Raw genomic sequence first — 22,130 nt, 5'->3', positions numbered from 1 at the left:
TACCCACGCCTGTGCCCAGAACTAATAAAATGTTAGCTAATGGATGGTTTTATCTGAAACGGACTGAAGAGTAGATACACTTCCTTATCTTTGTCCCTTCTAGGAACACTGGCGTCGCCCTGACGGCATGCCTGCCACACGAGAGCACTTGCTGATGGTTCTGGCTGATCTAGACGACATCCTGATCCGAGCGTCCTACTACAGTGAGATGCGCTCCTCCAGTATCTCTGACATCAGCATGGAAGTCGCCATGCCCAATTACAGCGGCCTGGCGCAGGCACTCGAGGTGGAGCAGTGCCGCTGCCCACCCGGTTACCTCGGACTTTCCTGCCAGGTTATATTTTTTCCTGGATAAAAAAATACAATAAAATGGTCTTATCATATTCTAAATGACAGACTTTCTATTTCAGGACTGTGCGGCTGGTTATACTCGCACCGGTGGAGGCTTATACCTGGGTCACTGTGAGCTTTGTGAATGCAATGGCCACTCTGACTCCTGCCACCCAGAGACTGGCGTCTGCACAGTAGGAGGCGCAAAACTACCAAAACATACCTTTATATAATGAACGAGCAATATTAAAACATATTTTTCTTTCCAGAGCTGCCTGCACAACACTCAGGGTGAACTTTGTGAGCAGTGTGCCCCCGGCTTCTTCGGTGACCCCACTGTTGGCACACCAGAGGACTGCCAACCCTGCGCCTGCCCTCACACTGACCCGGACAACCAGTGAGTCCTGGCACAGATTTTTGGACTGCACATTCTTCCTCTATTTATAGTCCAAGCCTTGTATCGCTCACATGCTTTTGTTGACAGCAAATGCAACAATCCTGTAAAATCTGGAGGGTGGCTCAGTCCTGTAGCCAGTATTCTTTACGGCAAACCAAACTATCCATGTACATCTTTTAACAAATCAGAATTTTTCTCCGCAACAACACACTTGCTGGGAATTTATGAGCTGTGCGAATGATCTCATTCAGGAACACAACTTTTCCAGTCTTGCTAGAATTCAACCAGAAAAAAAAACACCTCCACAGTAGGATGGGTACTGTTTCCATGAAACGATGCCAGTGCTTAAATGGTGCCCAAATCAGTATTTTAAAAAAGGAAAACATACGAGATACAACACCTAACACCTGTGTCTGACCAACTACTTCCGGTTTTACTCTGTCAAAATGACTACAATGAAAAGGTCAGTAAAACAACAAAGCTATTGGTGGCCTTTTGTACTGTAACTGTAATCTATGTATAAACACCATTAAGACAGCATAAGGAAAGGACAGTGCAGAAGTAAGTTGAAATGTGAGAGAGATTTGGTATTTCAGTGTCTTCTTTACAACAGGTTCTCCCCTACCTGCGAGAGCCTTGGTAACGGGGGCTACCAGTGTACTGCCTGTCAGCCTGGATACACAGGCCAGTACTGCGAGCGGTAAGCATCTTGTGATCAGGGCCAAACTGCAAAAAAAGCTACAAAATTAGTCAGTATTTTGCTATTTTGTTAACATTTGGGTTCTGACTGTTTTGTCTTTTTAATTGACAGTTGTGCTCCTGGTTATGTTGGCAACCCACAAGAGAGACAGAAGTGTCGTCCATACGATGGTAAGGGGACAGTTGGGGTGCGTTCACACACACAGGAACACAGTTTTTTTTTTTTTTTGCAAAACTCATTTCTCACTGTCGGCATAAATATCACTCTCACTTTACAATAAGGTACACTAAAATACAGAGGAACTAAAAAGTTTAGAGTCGTTTCTGAGGAACTATACATTCATCCATTTTCTATACTGGGGTATGCTGGAGCCTATCCCAGTTGAGTCCAGGCGAGAGGTGGGATACACTCTGGACTGGTCGCCACCCAATAGACAAATTATGATAAATTCGAATCCAAGTCTTCCCGATCTCCTGACTGTGTGGCCAACATGCTAACCACTCTGCCATAACCTCGGAACTAATGAGTAGTGGTTAGTCTTAGGTAGGTTCATTAACTAGTTTAATTTTGTGTACCTAAATACTGTATCTCTTGCACATGATCATAACTAATGTTTTTTTTAGCCTTCTCAGTCATTTTACCTTGTGTTCTTTACATGGAACAGAAAGTCAGACATGGTTTGTCGGGTTGTTTTGACCTATTACTTTGCAGCTGCGGCATCACTGGTGGTGAAGGTGTATCCAGAGAGGGTTCTGACAACTCAGGGTGGATCAGTCATCTTGCGGTGTCAAGTTTCTGGCTCGCCACCACACTACATTTACTGGTCCAGAGAGGACGGACGGCCCATCTCAAGCAGCGCTGACAGACGCAGACAAGGTCTCATACATATGCTATAAACTCAGAATATCATTGATAGGATTTGCTGTACACCTGCGACAAAAACTATAACGTCTTTGTTTTTGTGTGCAGGAGCAGAACTGCACTTCCACAATGTCCAGCCAAGTGATGCTGGCGTTTACGTCTGTACCTGCCGGGACCAGCGCAGCAGCAACAGGAGCCGGGCAGAAATTGTTGTCACAAGTGTGTAGGGGTCTTTTCAAGGGACAGGGACAACAGTACTTTGTGGTTATCAATTGCAGCGTTTAAATTTCACATCATTTCACCAGGTGTCCCGACCAAACCCATAGAAGTGACCGTTGAGGAACCCAAAGCCCAAACAATTCGAGTGGGATCAACTGTAAACTTCATCTGTACAGCAAAGAGCAAGGTAACATCGCCTATCGCTTTGTTGAACTCACCATTCATAAAGTCTATTTTACCTTTTTGGTATCTTTAAGATAAAAAACAGAGCAAAGGCCTCTCAATCTGATTGCAACATCACAAATGAAGAACTCTTTAATCTTGGGTGATTCAATCTTCTGTGTTCTTTCACAGTCACCAGCTTACACGCTGGTATGGACCCGGCAGGGTAACGGGAAGCTGCCCAACCGGGCCATGGACTTTAACGGCATCTTGACCATTCAGAATGTCCAGCCAGAAGACGCGGGCATCTACGTCTGCACAGGCTCCAACATGTATGCTATGGACGAGGGCAATGCCATCCTCTATGTGCCAGGTTCGTGATCCATGGCACCGTTAGCATCCTCCACCACCCTACCAGCTCTGACTCCCCCACCCACCCCACCCACCCTTATTCCTGCTTCAGTTTGAGACGGCGCATGCTTGTTTGCTTTTTGTGCTCTGTGAACACTTGGCGACCGGCTAACGACTTCATAAGCTTGCAGCCCTGACTCACAATGTTTTTTTTGGCTTTCTGCATCTAAACATTGAAGCCTGGTTCTCATAATGAATGGCAATCAGCCCATCCAGCTGCATATTCTACTCCTTCTTTCTGCTCTACCTCCAGGGATACAGCTTGTGGGTTTTTAAAAAATGACATCTTTGGAATCGACTAAGGAATCAGTTATGATGCATTTTGTGATTACTAACGGGCACTCACTCTTTTCTGAGAGCGCTTATATTTTTTCTACTTCTTTTCCACACGGGTTGAATAAATCGGTGGTGGTTTATTGGCTTATTGATGACTTGTTGCTGATTACTCGGGCTAGAGGTTCTGCTCGCAGGGTGTGGGATTCTTGAACTTTGGGCTCTTTGGTGTCCTCCCCTCCCTGAGCTGTAGAGTGCAGTAGTGAGGAGGAACGTGGATGCCCAAAAGGTGCTTAGTGACTGACAATCAACGAGGACTTCTTTAAGGAGCAAAGAAAAGAAGCCCAGTATTCCTTCAAGAATTTGCTGTGATATTTCAGATGAACCGGTGCTGTTGGCCAAACCTGTGGTTGACTTTTTAATGTCTTCCTGCAATAGCTTTTGTTGCCTGAGTGACGACAGAAGTCACTTTTATGAGCAAGTAACTTGCTTATTTCTGGTCTGACTTGCTATAATCTTCCTATTCACAGTTTTGTTGACAAATCTTTGACTGAAATCGGTTGCAGAAATGTTACTGCCAATGTAATTGCAAATAATTTTCAAGAATTAAGAGGAGTTGTTTTACCAAAAAAAAATGATTTGTATGCTTTATCCTGGCTCTCGGACTTAGCAGGTCACATTTTCTTTGCTTTTTTTTTTCCTGTATTTGTCATTGGTGCCCATTTATTGACTATGTGGTAACATTTCCAAATACTGTATACCCAAAGGTGCTTGTATTTAACTCATGTAATGTTCACACACCAAGTTGTATGTGTTGTTTCAAAGTTGTAATACCTATTTATCATGACTGTGAATACTATATGAACAGATCTCATGTTATCTTTGACATAAATACAAAATGACCCCCAAGCTGTAATGCAACCCCATAGTGTGGTTTGATGTATCTGAAATGGCTTGCTGCTACTAACCTGCATGTGTGGCCATGCTGCGTACCTGCATACCCCCCTTCATTGTCATACCCTGTGTGTGTCTATAGCATTGTGAGAAATTGTTTTTGTTCTGCAATTTAACCTATTTTCCGTCCTGGGGTGACATAGGCGTGATTCAAGTCAGTTGCATTAAATTTTCATTGAGTATATATGAGGTAAGTCTGAAATTTGATTGCATGTGAGTATGAATTCCAAGGCACAAACATCTCCTCTTAAAGCTTATGTTTTATGATGTGTGTTTAGTATATGTTCATGTAATATGGCAATACAACAATGACACTTTTATACTCAAGCAATTCACATGCAGAACATGCAGAGATTCAATGTCATCGAAAAGAAAGCTGAACCTGATCATGAACTATCTGATTGGATGCACTGAGTTTGTGCTTTGCATTTTGAATTCAAGTATTATGTCTTTGAATGCACATTGTTTTCTCATGACCATGGTTTTGCCCTCTCTGGAGGCAAACTGTGACAAAACATTCATGGAAAAGAGGACAGGGCAAGTGAAAATGGCCTTCACACCCCCAAAACCTTCAATAGTTACCACATAATACATCTGTTTTATGTTTAAGAGGGCCTCTTTAGACAAGCCTGTTACATGACCATATACTTTACCAAAGCTGATGTTAACCCCTCAGAGAATCTACTTTTGGTACTTTCCACGCCAATTGAGTTCAGTTCAGTTTAGCACTCAATGGTACCGATTCCAGCGACACCAGAATGGCCTCGCAGTGGATAATGTCTCTGGGAGAGACGGGATTAAAACAAGTGTTTCCCATGAGAGAACTGACCTGACAGTCTACCTGTCGCTTCCTCCTTCTTCCTCCCCCATCTCTAGAGGCCTCACAGACACAGATGTTTTACACAGCCTATGAAATGTTTGAAGGACACAGAAAGCGTAAGTCAGCATGGGCATGGTATCCTCTCTCTCTCTCTTTTCAGAAGAACACTCGCCTCTTGCCTCTCTTGATCGTCTGCATGCACTCATCTTCCACAGCATGGATGTGGTTATGGTCCGGTAGCGCCCATGTACGATCAAGTGGGCTCTTTGTTTCAGTCCGTAACATGTTCTAGGTTGTACATGAGCATTGCTGGCTCCCACTCTTTGGTTTATAGGGGTTCGTTTCTGCAGGGAAAAGTACACACATTCAGTCTTACGGGCAACTCCTCATGAATGTTGAGTGCACCTTCACTCATTGGGTGAGGCTATAAATGTAAGGCCTTTGAAAACATTTCAACGTGTAGTGTAAACATCACCACTCCACATGAAGAGTGGATAATGTAAAGTTTACTAAATGAAATACATTTTCTATGAGACTACGGTGGGACCCTCGGTATTCAAACGCAATCTGTTTCGTGAGGGTTGCGAGGACCCATCAACACCACTCAATGATAAGCGGTGACCCAAATGTTTCACATCAAACTTATATCCTAGCTATATATGTTACATCTGTAAATATAAATATCACGTATCGAAATAGGCGGCACGGTGGTCGAGTGGTTAGCGTGCAGACCTCACAGCTAGGAGACCAGGGTTCAATTCCACCCTCGGCCATCTCTGTGTGGAGTTTGCATGTTCTCTCCGTGCATGCGTGGGTTTTCTCCGGGTACTCCGGTTTCCTCCCACATTCCAAAAACATGCTAGGTTAATTGGCGACTCCAAATTGTCCATAGGTATGAATGTGAGTGTGAATGGTTGTTTGTCTATATGTGCCTTGTGATTGGCTGGCGACCAGTCCAGGGTGTACCCGGCCTCTCGCCCGAAGACAGCTGGGATAGGCTCCATTACCCCCCGCGACCCTCGTGAGGAAAAAGCGGTAGAAAATGAATGAATGAATGTATCGAAATATCACATTTGCAATGCTAATGCAGTCGTCTAACATTCACACTTTAACATGAACAGTCGTAATTGCGGGTGGAATTCCCCCACGGAACGAGGCGGTGTCTCTCTCTTTATAGTGTGCTTTTCTCCAGCAGATATCTGCAGCTGTGTGTCAGCCTGACATCATGTTTAGCCCCGTCCTCCATAAACTCCTCCATGGCACTCATTCTGTGGAGGAGTAGCAACCAAATAGCACAGTACAATTTGCGCCTTATTTTCTTTTGGATTAACTTTTGATTTTTTGCATTTGCATTCCAAGGGTCCACTGCAGTTTTAAGCACTATTAAAAAAACATAAAAATGGCCAAAATCATTAAAGCAACAGTGTCTCCACATTCAGGCATGGGAGCTGTCCCTACTCATTTTCCTTTTTTTCCCTCCTTTTTTCTTCCATCTTTTCAAGAAACATGCTGAGCCAGGAAAGTGCTCTCATCTGGGCTTCAAACATCATACTGTGCTTAATACATCCCATCACAACATCTTGCATAATAGCTAAATGTACCATGTAGCCTATTTAAGATGCAGTACAAATTTAGACATTATTTACTGTTGTGATTTCTATAGAGTTCATTTGTACTCTTCTGTTTTCCACACCAACAAGAGTGTTAAGTTTAAATCTGCAAGGAGTCGTACTTAAATATCACGTCACTTTTCATCAATGATTTTTGAAGACTCTTCGATTTTGGCAATCATTTCTTTCATTTTTTGCCAGAAACTCTGAAGATGATTGATTCATTGTCGTCGTGTTTCCCTGCTGACATAAATTTGAATGTCGGTCTAACGGTGAAGATTATGCACACATGAGACAAACAAGAAGTTATTGATCGGATCACTTTTTAGTCACTGCGGAGCAACTTTTCTGAGTAATTCATCCTTGAAAACCTGAAATACAAAGACACATTTCAGATACTTTAAATTTAAGGTTAAAACTATTTAGGTCATCCCCACCATGTTTCCCCCCTTTGTTCTCCTTCCCATCAAGCCTCTCTGAACTGTTGTTGTCACTCAGGGCAGAGTGTCATTGCTACAGTCCCAGAGGTTTTTGGCTTGGCTGCCTAAACTACTCCAGCCTTGCTGAAAGAGGCCTTTCTTTTGCTTTGGCAGCTTACAGGATTTGCAGCCTGCCAAAGTCTTAAAGGCAAGCAATATGCCCTGAGGCCAAACCAAGGGCTTCATGCCACTTCTCTTTTCCTCCATCGACTCTGAAGAGCAAGACTACCCAAAAGTACCATAGAGGCTCTACTATGGCGCTTAATCACACATTCCATCGGTTTATCCATTCTGACTGTTTTGTCTTCTGTAGCTGCGGAGGGGGCCCAGCCTGTGGCCACCATCAACCCTTCTTCGCTGACTGTCCAGCAGGGGCATAGAGCCGAGTTTCGCTGCACTGTGACCGGGAACCCAACTCCTGCCGTTGAATGGATCGGTACGACAGGCTGGAGTTCATGCAGATTTATTATTTCTTCACTGTTGGGGGGTGACAGAGTGCAATTGTGATTGTTACAGGGGGCCCCGGGAACAGAATGAGTCCCAGGGCTGTGATAAGAGGAAACTTGTTGACCTTCACAGCAGTGGATCAGGCGGATGAGGGCGAGTATGCCTGCAAAGCTCTGAATACCCACGGCGAGCACACAGCATGGGTTTCCCTCTTTGTGAAAAGTATGCTCTCTCTGTGCATCATATCTGATACTTTTTTATTTTTTTTAGGAAAGGTGACACTACGTCACATCAGGGGCTCCATACTGTTTTAGTGCACTCTTACCACTTTTAATACAAACATTTTGGATCAAAGAAGGCTTGTTCACCACATTTTGGCCACCGTTGCAAGAATCACACTTTTTGAAAAATGACTGCAGCGCCAATCCAATCATTATTTGTTCATTTAACAACTTTAATGTCGGATACTTTGAAAGAATGAATAGCCCAATTGTGCACTGAATCGGTTGGACTTCTGGGATGTGAAAACCTTTCTTACTTATTGGATCGGAGATTGTCAAAGTGAAACACTTTAGATAATAAACAGTAAATTGTAGAGCAGGACAAGACTTCCGTACACAAAAAATACTAAACAAATTCCATCAACAAATGGGCCAAAGGAGAGCCATTAACCTGTGAAGCAGTATATCTTCTATAATTGGTAACTGCTGGATTGCATGTGACGTCACGTCCAGTTGCAGTTGCAGATGGTGGTGCAAAGAACCGTAGTCATCACGACACGCCAAGAACAATAGTTGATGAATCTGATATGTCTCCATACTTTGGTAGTTCTTGAAAACTGTTTAGCTATTTTTTTTGCAGATAATACTCCGACATCCACCCATCTCTGTGATAACTGAATGGAGGCCGGATTTAAGCGACATCCTGTAGATCAGATGGTTGCAACCCAGCAATAGAAGTAGCCTACAATTTAATGAACACTAAAACTGTAAAATTAAATAATTAAAAATAAAAAAATAAAAAATTGTTAACTATAATGATGAAAATGGTAATATTAATGATGATTATAATGATGGTAATAATAATAAAGATTATAACAATAATGATAATAATAATAATAATATTACAATGATAATAATAACAGGGGAAAACAAGACAGTGGCATGAACATGATTATATCTTGCAAAAAGAGGTAGGCATTTATAAGCTTTTGCTTCAGCCTACTCCTTTTGGGCTTGTTATCAGATAGTTGAATACAAATGTAAATAATGGAAAGTTATATTTTGATTGATGTAAGAAATGCACTGTAATGTTTCATATATTTGCCCAAATAAAGGGAAAAAAATAAACAACAAATGAATATGAGATTACTTTGATAAAAAATAATTAAGCATCTACATCTACATCATCTATATGTCAGGAATTCTTACCATGTTTTTTTATTTGGAAGAATCCAACCCCAACGGCTTTGGCACCCAGCCCCAAGTCCAAGTCAGTCCCCAAAATATCCGTGCTCATGAAGGGGACACCTTGAGATTGTACTGTCGTGCAACAGGATCACCAACCCCTGAACTCACCTGGCTGAAAAATGGAGGACAAATCCCATCCCAGGTGAGATAACACCAGAATGACTAATTAAGTAAGATGATGCTAACATGACTGACAGCGTACTCACAAACAACAACAAATATCCTCACAGGCAATTCCGGCCCCAAAGGTTGATAACCACACTGTGACTGTTTCTGCATTTTGACCTTGTACCTCTATTTTTTCCTTTTTTTTCCCTTTGTCTCCTCCCCTATCCCCTACCCTTTTTTTATTTTGGTATCCCCCCCTTGTTCTGACGTTTACTCAGGCCATTCCCTCTCATGGTTTCCATCAGTTTAAAAGCAACAGTGTCGATGTGTTACACAGACGTATTGAGGAGACGCAGGTCTGTCCATCTGTCCGCTGTCTGTCCGTCTTATTGTGTGTAGATCACATCCATTGTCCTTTACTGACCCTGTCTTCACACATTGTTAACTAAGTGCATGATCCAATATGTCCTTGATTCACGCCTTTTAGGAGCTATTAATTCCCCTAAGCTACTTGCAGAGTCCTTTTAGTGATGGTGCCAACACACATTAAAAGCAACCTTCTGGATCCAATTGGCTTCTTAATGTACTTGCATGCAGCACTCACTTTTATGTTGTCTCCTATTGATGATCCATTGTCCTTCGTTTTGTACCGTCCGCATCATACCATCGCTCATGTACATAATTGGGCTCACGGCACTGATTTGACTGCAGGACAAAGCATACAGGAGGCACAAGAAGCATATTTTGCTTGCGTTTTTTTGTTTTTTTTTTTGTACTTGAGTCCTGCACCAAGCTCCAGGAGCTGAGAGAAACTTTTCAGGCTTGTTCAGTTATGCCACTCCTTTTGTGAGTCGGGATGAGTCTTGCAATCATCCAGAAATTCTATATTCTTGCAAACAACTTGCTTTGTGAACCCATCAGCGCCTGCACTCGTAGATGCTCAGTTTAGCTTAGCTTACAGTACACTTGGACAAGCTGCAGCTAAGCAGCTCCGGATATGGGAATGCCGTACCAGACCGCTCCCTATGAGATGAGATGTGCAATATTAAGGGCTCTAAATGCAATACTATACTAAGTGAAGTATACTTCTATGTTAAGTATTTCCATAATGCATCATATTAACTCACTAGCAAGATCTCAGTGTATAGACTGGTCATATATCTCATCTCGTTTCATATTAAGATTAAGATTAAGATATGCCTTTATTCGTCCCTCAGTGGGGAAATTTGTATTGCACAGCAGCAAGAGTACACAATCAGTTAAGCAGTACAAAATACACAATATAGAAAAATAAACAATATAAACAACCCAAGTATTAACAAAATCAACAGTTTTCCCCAGAGTTATATACAATACAGTATGTAGATAATATGAAACGAGATGATATATATAACCAGTCTATACACTGAGATCTTGTTAGAGAGTTAATATGAGGCATTATGGAAGTACTTCACATAGAACTTAGTATATTGCATTTAGAGCCCTTAATATTGCACATGGAGGTTAATCAGATATTGCACAGTGAATGGAGTCTGGAGTAACTATACTGAGTATAGAAACAAAGTATTACACAGATGTACATAGTGGTGTACAAGTCTGTTGGGAGCGGTGCTGGTTGTACAGCTGTACATACTGTATTGTATATAACTCTGGGAAAAACTGTTTTGTTAATACTTGGGATGTTTATATTGTTTATTTTTCTATATTGTGTATTTTTTACTGCTTAACTGATTCTGTAGTCTTGTTACTGTGCAATGCAAATTTCCCCACTGAGGGACGAATAAAGGCATATCCTATCTTATCTTATTTTTAAAAAAAAGCTAATTTTCAGCCTTGAAACTACATAGTCTACAGAGTCCAAATTCTGGCTGACAGATGTTAGCATTCAGTTGTGTGGATTTTGATCCTGGCACTTTATTTCTGATTCATTCGGGGACTTAGTTTTTACAGTATTTTGTAAGACTTAATCACACAGCCGTCATTTCTCACAAGCTCTCAGTTCTAACAGCCCCTAACGTATCCATCATTGAATCCAATCAGCGGGGTGTAATCATCACTGACAGTGACATTAACAAATCATAACACCAGCAATCATTCTCAAACATGACGTAGAAATTAGGAACAAAATTCTGTAGAAGTGTCTGTTCTTGTCTCTATCAAATGTAGCGCTTTTGTTTTGCACTAGCTAGTGATGTCAACGTGTGTCATATTTGTGTTTATTGCAAAGGACTCGTTCAGGTAAGTCATGTGCATCTACTGTTTGTTGGTATGGTGTAACTGTGAGTCAAAATAATAGTGTTTGGCAAGCTTTTCTAATCTACTCACTTCCTTTCTAGGTCAGCATGGATCGCACCGATATCGGTACTCTACTCATCCCAAATGTAAAGGTATCTGATTCGGGCACATACATGTGCGTAGGCAGCAACAATGTGGGCTCCAACAGCGCCCCCATTCAAGTTACGGTGTTGAAAGGTGAGCTGTTCAACTCTTGCGACAAGATGATTTGGTAATAATCAAGCTTTGCCCATCAGTGTTATGTTTGTGTTTATGCAGCCGATCAAAGCTCCTCAAACATCAAAATCCTGCCATCGGCAGCAGACGTCCACGAGGGTGAAGACTTGTCCTTGAACTGCGTGGCCTCTGGTAATCCTCCTCCTCAAATCACCTGGACAAGAGCTGGTGGAAGGCTGTCTTCTAACCACCAGGTAGACTTAAACATGACTGTGTATGAATATAATACAAAGACTGTATATGCTTGGGACTTGGGTTCGATTCTACGCTTGGGCATTCCCACTGTGCGTATTTCATATTACTACAGTAAACCTCAGATATATCGGATTCAATTGTTCCCGCTGGTTTTGTCCGATATAAGTGAAATCTGTTATATGCGTATATCGGAAAATGTCCGTTTTACGCATATATCGGATTTATATCCGGTATATGCGTAAATCGGATTTTATCCGTTATAAAAAGGCACTTCCTTGACTATGTTTCCAATGTACCTGGACTGGGCAATGAAAAGAGACGTAAGGTAATGAGAATTTAACTTTATTGGACTCTGAGCATAACAAATTGTTATTTAAGCTAGGCCCTGTTACGCCCGTCAGGCCTACGTTATTTCCAATAGTGAGGTTAAGATCTCATTCAATAAATCCCAGGGTGTTTTCTGGCAGCATTTGCCAGAATAACCCAATTTTGTCGGCATTAAAAATGTCCTCTGCTTTAAAACGTCTCAGAATGTCAGCTAGCTTCGGAGCGCCACGATGCGGCCATCCGATATATGCGAGGGAAATTTAATGGAAATGCATTGGAACGGGACTGGAGATTTTGTCCGAAATAGGCGAAATCCGTTATAAAAAATCCGATATATGCAATGAATTTTTATTGGAAATGCATTACAGAAAAATCGGTTCTTTTTTATCTGTCCGTTGTGAGCGAATTTCCGATATATCCGAGGTTTACTGTACTACTATTCTGATTACAGGTTGTTGGCAGTCAGCTCCGTATCCTGTCGGCTACTCCAGAGGATTCAGGAGAGTACATATGTCAAGTGCAGGGCATCCCTGGATCTCACATCCAACGGGCCACTGTCTTTGTTTCGGTCACTTCATCCTCCTCACGTAAGCATGCTTAGGGCCTCTCAGAGATTGATTAAATTACATTTCAGCAAGAAAAGGAAATGACAGCACTAAAACACCTCACTTTGTGAATGAGCTTTCCATGTCCAAATTTAATGATCTCGGTTTCTTTTTCTGGACTTGAATCTGTGCCGACGTATGCTATCAATGTCATTGATAAGTCAGTGAGATGCCACATAGGAATATTCCTGCAATAAAACAAAAAAACGCTTGTCTCTTTCACAGGTCTTCAAAGTCCCATCATAGCCATCGAGCCCCACAGCGCTGCATTACGCGTGGGGGAGTCGGCCAGCTTTAGGTGCAAAGTGTATAGCGGAGCCCAACCTGTAAGGCTGGAGTGGAAACTATCCAACAACCAACCGTTGCCAGGTACTATGCAAACACACACACACTCTCTCTCGCGCTCTCTCACACACAGCATAAATGTTCACCTTACTGGTTTTATGATGTCATTATAATTACAGCAAGCATCCCCCATGAAGTACATCTGTCTTTGTTTAATGACTTTTTAATGACTTTTTTTTTCCCCTCAAAGTTACGTCTCATATAGACTTGAAGGATGATTTTTTTTTTCTTTGAGCATTGTTTTGATTGTGTTTCCTTTTAACTAGCATTACGCTAATGATTTGTTTGTAACTCTTGTCCACAGACAATGTCCAGATTGGCCCTGATGGTTCCGTTATTACCATTTCAAACGCAAAACCGGTCAATCATGGTGCTTACCGCTGTGTGGCCAGCAACCCATTTGGCATCACCCACACTTTTGTGTCCTTGATTGTGAAAGGTAAAAGAATGTCATACCGCAATGTACGCAATATTTGCTCAACAACTCTTCACATTCCAGATGGGCACTCATTTTCTTCATTGATTAACAATAAATAACAATAGCAATACATTTTAAGATTATTGAAATTCAGGGGTCAATTTGAGGTCAACAATAGCCAATGTTATTAAGATTAAGATATGCCTTTATTCGTCCCTCAGTGGGGAAATTTGTATTGCACAACAGCAAGAGTACAGAGTCAGTTAAGCAGTACAAAATACACAATATAGAAAAATAAACAATATAAACAACCCAAGTATTAACAAAATCAACAGTTTTTCCCAGAGTTATATACAATACAGTATGTAGATAATATGAAACGAGATGAGATATATGACCAGTCTATACACTGAGATCTTGTTAGAGAGTTAATATGAGGCATTATGGAAATACTTCACACTTGAGCCCTTAATATTGCACATGGAGGTTGATCAGATATTGCACAGTGAATGGGGTCTGGAGTAACTATAGTGACTATAAAAGCAAGTATTACACAGATAGTTATGATTACGATGATGATATTATTAATGTAATTATTGTGTTATTATTATAAATTCAATGATATCTAATGTTAGTTGCGAAACATTACCCAGGGGGGAATTGAACCCGAAGCCTGCGCTCTAACCACTCGCGCAGCCCCTAACCAAGCACATCCTTGTGTCCTATGAGTTTGCACATTCTTGAGAGCTCCCCCTAGTGGTGTCTCAGATATACAGCATGGTGGTTTTGTGTGTGTGTGTGTACACAGAATCCCCTGTGGCCATCGTCACCCCTGTTGGGCCAGTGCGCATCAGGGTTGGGGAACCCATTAACCTGGAGTGCCAGGCTTCGGGAGAGCCTCGACCCTCCGTGTCATGGCACAGGTTGGACAGGAACCGCAAGGTCATGTTTAGCAGCCCCGTTCCAGTGGAGTCCAATGCAGTCATGCAGGTTGCCAAAAACTAATCATGCTGTTTACACTGTATTGTTTTTGTTACCACGTTATTCCTGAAGATACATATCTTTCCTTCTATGCTTCAGATTCATGTGGCTCGTCCAGAAGATAGCGGCACATATGTGTGTACGGCACGCAACAACGAAGGCAGCACCGAGACCAGGGTGGAGGTCATTGTGGAGGAAGGCTCCCAGTTGCCCTCAGCACCAAGAGCGTTTGTTCCCGAACCGCTGATGGTTGTGGTGGAAGGTCATACCGCCACCCTACGTTGTGAAGCTCATGGTAGTCAAACTCATTTACACTGCTCTCTTGTGTCATGTGACTGTAAGCTGAAAGGGACATATGTAAATAAGGTACTGATGTAAACATGTTTTTCTGTTTGGCTGTTCAAGGTTCCCCCCCTCCAATTGTCACATGGTCCAAATTGCGGTCATCTCTACCTTGGCAACATAAAGTGGTGGACAACCACCTAGTACTGCACAACGTGGGTCGGCAGGACTCTGGGGAATATATTTGCACCGCCACCAACACCATGGGCACTACCGAAGTCACCATTACACTTAATGTGGAAAGTTAGTAACGTTTTTTTTATGCCTGCTGTATTTACAAGTGCTACATAATACTTTCTTGAGGACTTCCTCCTTTTGTGGTGTCTCAGATATACAGCCATGTTGGTTTTGTGTGTGTGTGTGTGTACACAGAATCCCCTGTGGCCATCGTCACCCCTGTTGGGCCAGTGCGCATCAGGGTAGGCGAACCCATTAATCTGGAGTGCCAGGCTTCCGGAGATCCTCGACCTTCCGTGTCATGGCACAGGTTGGATAGCAACCGCAAGGTCATGCTTAGCAGCCCCGTTCCAGTGGAGTCCAATGCAGTCATGCAGGTTTCCAAAAAACTATCACAATCTCTACATTAGCATTTGTTTTTGTTACCACATTATTCCTAAATATTATCACGTATCTTTCTTTCTATGCTTCAGATTCTTGTGGCTCGTCTAGAAGATAATGGCACATATGTGTGTACGGCACGCAACAAAGAAGGCAGCACCGAGACCAGGGTGGAGGTCATTGTGGAGGAAGGCTCCCAGTTGCCCTCAGCACCAAGAGCTTTTGTTCCCGAACCACTGATGGTTGTGGTGGAAGGTCATACCGCCACCCTACGTTGTGAAGCTCATGGTAGTCAAACTCATTTCTACTTCTCTCCTGTGTCATGTGACTGTAAGGCACATATACTAGTAAAAAAAAAGTACTGATGTAAATCTATGCATGTTCTCCCTTTGGCTGTTCAAGGTTTCCCCCCTCCAATTGTCACATGGTCCAAATTGCGGTCACCTCTGCCTTGGCGACATAAGGTGGTGGACAACAACCTAGTACTGCCCAACGTGGGTCGGCAGGACTCTGGGGAATATATTTGCACCGCCACCAACACCATGGGCACTACTGAAGTCACTGTTACACTCGATGTGGAAAGTTAGTAACGGGTTTTTATTTGTATACACCTTTATTATTAAAATAACAGTTTGGAAAACGGTTTTCAATAAGTGTGAACCTTAACCATATTTGCATATCATTTTAAATATGCATGCAAATACACTATTGTAATGTTTAGATTAGAATATTTCTTGTGTTTGTACTGATACACGTTTTTTTGGCAGCCCCTCCATATGCTACGTCTGTGCCCGACAATGTGGCAGTGCGTGTCGGGGAGGTGATCCGCTTGCAGTGCCTGGCGCATGGCACTCCTCCTTTGGCCTACACTTGGACCAAGCTGGATGGTGGGCTTCCCTCGAGGGCCCAGGTCAGCGACGGGGATCTTCAGATCAATCTGGCGACCACCGAAGACGCTGGCAGCTACAAGTGTGTGGCCAGCAACAAAGTTGGCCACAGTGAAGTCGTGGCTAAAGTTGCAGTCCGATGTATGTTTAAGGAATACATTAATTCTAGATAACCTCGGAATGACTAAAAACTGACCATAATACGGTGTTGGAACACTACTAACATCATACTGCTCACTGATGTTCCTCTTTGTAGCTCCACTGGCTGTCCGTGTGTCACCGCAAGTGGAGGTGAAGGCTCAGGGCAGCGCTGTGGAGTTCACATGTTCAGCAGCCGGGGGAGTAGAAACTAAAATTGAGTGGCTGAAGGAGGGAGGTGCTCTGCCCCCGAACCACCATGTCAAGGATGGCGTGCTCAGGTGACACATAGCCAACAGATAACAATGCCTACTTAATGACTTTGCAGCTGAGCCCCTGCAATGATAGACAGCTTGTGTAGACCTGTACAGTGATGAAGTCTGTAAAATTAAATAATTAAAAAAAATAAAATAAAATAAAAAAAAATTGTTAACTATAATGACGAAAATGGTAATATTAATGATGATTATAATGATGGTAATAATGATAAAGATTATAACAATAATGATAATAATAATAATAATATTACAATGATAATAATAACAGGGGAAAACAAGACAGTGGCATGAACATGATTATATCTTGCAAAAAGGGGTAGGCATTTATAAGCTTTTGCTTCAGCCTACTTCTTTTGGGCTTGTGATCAGATAGTTGAATACAAATGTAAATAATGCAAAGTTATATTTTGATTGATGTGGGAGGTGCACTGTAGTGTTTCATCCCTCCATATCTGCTAGCATGCTTTCCTGCATCTACTTCAGAAAAATATTTATTACAGTTTATACAAAATTCCGCCAACTCAAGCCCATGTGTTTAAACAGTCTGAAATATGTTCTTCATTTTGGAGTAATACAGTCATTTATAGCAGCAGTAGGTCAACACACAAGATAATTTTCTCCATTGTATCACTGCATAATAACCTAAACCTGTCCTTAAAAGGGCTTACAGCACTCAGGCCACAAATTTAGTTTTGTAAATATTTGGTGCTAAAAATGAGCCCTAGCTTATCTGTATGCTCCTCCTCAGAATCGAGAACCTTGAGCAAAGCAATGAAGGTGTTTATATCTGCCGAGCAAGCAGTGTGTATGGTCAGGCTCAGGATGCAGCCAGGCTAACCATTCAAGGTTTGTTACATTTAGCATATGCTACGCTCTTTACAAATGTCGTACACGCTTGACCTCTAACTTTTCTGCAGCACTGCCCAAGGTGATGATCAACGTGCGCACCTCAGTGCAGACCGTCATGATCGGGAACTCTGTAGAGTTTGAATGCCAGGCTATTGGCGACCCGGAGCCCACAGTCAAATGGAGCAAAGTGGGTGGCACTCTGCCCGCACACATTGTGGTGATGGGCGGCATGTTGAAGATTGAACGAGTGACGGAGGCTGACGCAGGGCAGTATCGCTGCACAGCCACCAATGACGTGGGCTCGGTACAGTCCCAAGTGGTCCTTAATGTCCAGTGTGAGTACATATACTTACTTATACATGGTGGGTTGTTACGTAACAAAATAATCATTTTGTCCCAATGGACAGTCCCAATAAACATTATTGCAGTGATCTCCATGAAATCTATATGAAAAATAAAGAAAAGCAAACCTGATGGGGCGCTTGCCCTTAATGCAGTTTCCTCCAATGGTCCTTGTGTCTAATCTGTTACCACCACCCACCCTTTTTTTATCCAATAGCACTTCCTCAAATTTCTGCCCTCCCTGAAAGGAAGGAGGTGACTGTTGGATCTGATGCTGTCTTGCCTTGTGTGGCATCGGGATATCCAGTGCCGGACATCAGATGGTCCAAGGTATCCAAGATAGAGTTGTTTTTAGGTTTTTCTTGGGGTAACTGGGTCAGATGTTGAATCTGGTAATGGTAATGGTTTTATTTCATTTGAACATGCATCAGATTACAATTGAATGCATCACATAATCAGTTCACACTTCCACAGTCGGCAGTCAATCACAGGGCACATATAGACAAACAACCATTCACACTCACATTCATACCTATGGACAATTTGGAGTCGCCAATTAACCTAGCATGTTTTTGGAATGTGGGAGGAAACCGGAGTACCCGGAGAAAACCGGGAGAACATGCACACAGAGATGGCCGAGGGTGGAATTGAACCCTGGTCTCCTAGCTGTGAGGTCTGCGCGCTAACCACTAGACCGCCGTGCCGCCCTAGGAAGAAGCAAAGCTTATTAAATCCTACCCTTCCATCTGGTACTTTTACAATCAGTAACTGTTACATTTGTTCACTTCCTGCTTTCCATAATACAGTTTAAGTTATTTTTTTATTTTTTTCAATAATCTTGAAGATATGTTTTTGTCATTACTAAATTCCGAGAGTGATGCCTTCTGTTTGAAGGAAATATTAACCCCAAGTAGTTCCAATCTATACGCTCTGTTTGTGTATCTGTCTCTTCCACTTTTAGGTTGAAGGTGAGCTTCCTGCAAAGTGCTTCCAGGAAGTCAACGTGCTGACGGTTCCTCGAGTCACAGATAGCGACTCGGGGACATACGTGTGCACCGCCTATAACAAACATGGCAAAGTGGAAGCCTTCACTAGACTGGACGTTCATGGTTAGTCTGCTATGTGGACCATCTCAGGTGTGATCGTAAATGTAGTTTTGTTTGTGTCTAACTGTGAGATGATGTACCGTTCCAGAGAGAGTGATGCCATACTTTGCCCAGGAGCCATTGTCCTATCTCACCCTGCCCACCATCAAAAACGCCTACAAGGCTTTCAGTATCAAAATCAACTTCAGGCCTGATAATGTTGATGGTGAGTGAGTATAGTGTTGTATATTTTACACAAATATTGCAACATCAACAGTGTTGTTTATAACTCATGTGTAATGTCACTGCATCTTCGTCCCTTTCTCCTCCTTGACCACCTCTATGGGAAGGTCTCATATTGTATGCTGGTGAGTCTCAGTGCTTGAATTGCAGGAATGTTGATGCTGCATCCAGAGCTGGTTTATCGGCCATCATAGTGACGCAAATATGATGTATGGCGCTTGGTTCTTGTGCTGGCTTTTCAGTCACAATCACCAAACTCACTAGCTCACAAGCTCAACTCTTACTAGGAAACTGACATGGAACTTAAATACAGTATTCTGCTACAATAAAGCATCAGTGATGCTTGAGGCAGACATTTGCAAAAGATGTGACCATATCCCCACGGATAATGGCATGTGCCTGGCATGTGGAGATGCTCATCATGTGACTGGATACACTGGAATGTACCCGTGTCATCATAACCAGGCTTTTTGGTTGGCTTTCCACTTGCATGCCGCTATTACCATCCAGCTTTAAGAGTATGCAATATGAATGAATGTCATAGTATACAGTCATTGCCATTACTTAATGCAACTCACAGGTCCGCTTCACCGGTACCAGCTTTCGTTGGAGGTCTAGCCCCCAAAAGCGTGCTTTTCATTGGTTTGCGTGTGGTATTTCCTGAAGATTTCCGTGTTGTTCTAGGTTGACATCACCTCACAGTAAATGTATGATGTAAAATTCCCGTCTACCACCTCGTTTTCAAATTTTTCCAATTTTTTTTTACGCTCCACTTCGAATTTTTGGTTGCAGTCATCGGATCCTCAGGATTTAATAAACGTAATGTAGGACGTTAATAAATTGTTTCAACTAAAAACTGATGAAATTTAAGTCTTATTTTTTTTATTGCCTCAATGCACGGTGGGCGAGTGGTTAGCGCGCAGGTGATCAGGGTTCGATTCTCCACTAGTAGGACGTTAATAAATCATTTCAACTAAAAACTGACAATCTCATTGCAGTCTTATTTTTTTATTGCCTCAATGCACGGTGGACGAGTGGTTAGCGTGCAGGCGATCTGGGTTTGATTCTCCAATTGGGCATGTTCTTCTGCATGTTACTCAAAAGCGACTAGTTACTATTTCTGACACCATTGGAAAAGTTTTCTGGTTTTGGGGGACTTAAAAGTGAAAGCATCAATGCATAGAGACGACTTACTATAAGCCTTAATTTTAAGTAATGGTACTGTATGTACCTCATAAATGTGACTGAGTCCATTTCTTTGCAATTACTGCATGAATGTAAATATTTATTTTGTGTGTGGTATTTCCCGAAGATTTCCGTGTTGTTCTATCTTCACAGTAAATGTATGATGTAAAATTCCCGTCTACCAACTTGTTTTCAAATTTTTCCATGCCATCACATAATATTTCATGTGCACGCTCCACTTTTTGGAATTTTTGGTCGCATTCATCGCATGTACAGATCGGATCCTCGGGATTTAATAAACGTAATGTAGGACGTTAATAAATCTTTTCAACTAAAAACTGACAATCTCATTGCAGTCTATTTTTCTTATTTTTCTCAATGCACGGTGGACGAGTGGTTAGCGCGCAGACAATCAGGGTTCGATTCTCCACTCGGGCATGTTCTCCTGCATGTTTCTCAAAAGCGACTAATTACTTTTTCTGACATCATTGAAAAGTTTTCTGGTTTTGGGGGACTTAAAAGTGAAAGCACAACTTAAAAGTGAAAGCATCAATGCATAGAGACGACTTACTATAAGCCTTCATTTTAAGTAATGGTACTGTATGTACCTCATAAGTGTGACTGAGTCCATTTCTTTGCAATTGCTGCATGAATGTAAATATTTATTTTGGATATTTTTACGCAGTTTTGATTAGATTGAATACAAACTAACATTGTTTTTTGCTCTGCAGGTATGATCCTTTACAATGGCCAGAGGAGGACCACTGGAGCCGACTTCATTTCTCTTGGTCTTGTGGGCGGCCGTTTAGAGTTCAGGTCAGTTTTATACTGTTAAATGTTTGCGTCATAAATTCATCTGTCATTCAAAAGCATTCATTGTGTCGTCACAGGTTTGATGTGGGTTCTGGCATGGCCACCATTCGTGACCCTAACCCTATTAAACTTGGAGAATTTCACACAGTCAAGCTGTATCGGAACCACACCCTTGGCTACATCATAGTGGATGGGGGAGAGCCCATTAATGGAAGCTCACAAGTAAGTCTTTCAATGCTGCATATGTGCTGCTAGTGTTTTACAGCTTCGTTCCTCAGGGCAAGTTCAAGGGCTTGGATCTGAATGAGGAGCTGCATGTGGGTGGTTACCCCAACTATACGGCTTTGGCTAAAACTGCTGGAATCAAGACCGGGTTTGTTGGTATGACTAGACACACCCTAGGAGAAAATGTGGGACTTTTTTTTTTTTTTTCTGTTATTCATCTACTATTATTCGGACATGTCCAGGTTGCATTCGCCAGCTTGTCATCCAAGGTGATGAGGTCATCTTCAAGGATTTGGATCGCAGCTCTACTGGTGTTACAAACTGTCCCACTTGCAAGGATCACCCGTGCCAGGTCAGCAGCTTCCATACCTTCAAATTCTTCTCCCGTGTGCATGTTTTTATTGTGTTTACTTCCTTTTTTAGAACGGAGGGAGGTGCGAGGACTCGGATGCTAGCTTGTATAAGTGTAGCTGCCCCAGAGGATTTACTGGCAGCAACTGCCAGCACCACTCATCCCTTCACTGCCACTCGGGTACATGCAACAGATGAGTGCTAACGCCGCT

The 22,130-nt window shown here is 42.3% G+C and overlaps 1 protein-coding gene across 10 annotated transcripts in view; it reads left to right on the top strand.

The window, feature by feature from the left end:
- hspg2 (heparan sulfate proteoglycan 2) overlaps window positions 1-22,130 on the top strand; it is an 85,414-nt gene that overhangs the window by 54,868 nt on the left and 8,416 nt on the right. For 7 of the 10 annotated variants that reach the window (XM_058050694.1, XM_058050691.1, XM_058050697.1 and 4 more), the window contains 38 exons: window positions 104-334; window positions 411-524; window positions 600-727; window positions 1,341-1,427; window positions 1,539-1,597; window positions 2,139-2,303; window positions 2,397-2,507; window positions 2,594-2,694; window positions 2,862-3,042; window positions 5,184-5,243; window positions 7,530-7,652; window positions 7,733-7,885; window positions 9,114-9,274; window positions 9,519-9,596; window positions 11,577-11,712; window positions 11,794-11,945; window positions 12,725-12,860; window positions 13,104-13,247; window positions 13,528-13,662; window positions 14,450-14,631; window positions 14,722-14,917; window positions 15,028-15,207; window positions 15,337-15,518; window positions 15,615-15,810; window positions 15,925-16,104; window positions 16,290-16,550; window positions 16,666-16,828; window positions 17,574-17,671; window positions 17,743-18,009; window positions 18,234-18,346; window positions 18,978-19,125; window positions 19,211-19,327; window positions 19,452-19,469; window positions 21,261-21,345; window positions 21,420-21,564; window positions 21,621-21,723; window positions 21,810-21,919; window positions 21,991-22,099. In XM_058050694.1, the coding sequence (XP_057906677.1) occupies window positions 104-334; window positions 411-524; window positions 600-727; window positions 1,341-1,427; window positions 1,539-1,597; window positions 2,139-2,303; window positions 2,397-2,507; window positions 2,594-2,694; window positions 2,862-3,042; window positions 5,184-5,243; window positions 7,530-7,652; window positions 7,733-7,885; window positions 9,114-9,274; window positions 9,519-9,596; window positions 11,577-11,712; window positions 11,794-11,945; window positions 12,725-12,860; window positions 13,104-13,247; window positions 13,528-13,662; window positions 14,450-14,631; window positions 14,722-14,917; window positions 15,028-15,207; window positions 15,337-15,518; window positions 15,615-15,810; window positions 15,925-16,104; window positions 16,290-16,550; window positions 16,666-16,828; window positions 17,574-17,671; window positions 17,743-18,009; window positions 18,234-18,346; window positions 18,978-19,125; window positions 19,211-19,327; window positions 19,452-19,469; window positions 21,261-21,345; window positions 21,420-21,564; window positions 21,621-21,723; window positions 21,810-21,919; window positions 21,991-22,099 (5,308 nt within the window). The remainder of the gene's footprint in view (window positions 1-103; window positions 335-410; window positions 525-599; window positions 728-1,340; window positions 1,428-1,538; window positions 1,598-2,138; window positions 2,304-2,396; window positions 2,508-2,593; window positions 2,695-2,861; window positions 3,043-5,183; window positions 5,244-7,529; window positions 7,653-7,732; window positions 7,886-9,113; window positions 9,275-9,518; window positions 9,597-11,576; window positions 11,713-11,793; window positions 11,946-12,724; window positions 12,861-13,103; window positions 13,248-13,527; window positions 13,663-14,449; window positions 14,632-14,721; window positions 14,918-15,027; window positions 15,208-15,336; window positions 15,519-15,614; window positions 15,811-15,924; window positions 16,105-16,289; window positions 16,551-16,665; window positions 16,829-17,573; window positions 17,672-17,742; window positions 18,010-18,233; window positions 18,347-18,977; window positions 19,126-19,210; window positions 19,328-19,451; window positions 19,470-21,260; window positions 21,346-21,419; window positions 21,565-21,620; window positions 21,724-21,809; window positions 21,920-21,990; window positions 22,100-22,130) is intronic. The other 3 variants (XM_058050695.1, XM_058050696.1, XM_058050690.1) reach the window with 3 other exon arrangements.

Source organism: Doryrhamphus excisus, chromosome 16, assembly GCF_030265055.1.
Source record: "Doryrhamphus excisus isolate RoL2022-K1 chromosome 16, RoL_Dexc_1.0, whole genome shotgun sequence".
Classification (NCBI taxonomy): domain Eukaryota; kingdom Metazoa; phylum Chordata; class Actinopteri; order Syngnathiformes; family Syngnathidae; genus Doryrhamphus; species Doryrhamphus excisus.
Note: the sequence above shows the minus strand (reverse complement) of the source record. Positions and strands in the feature narration are given on the sequence as shown.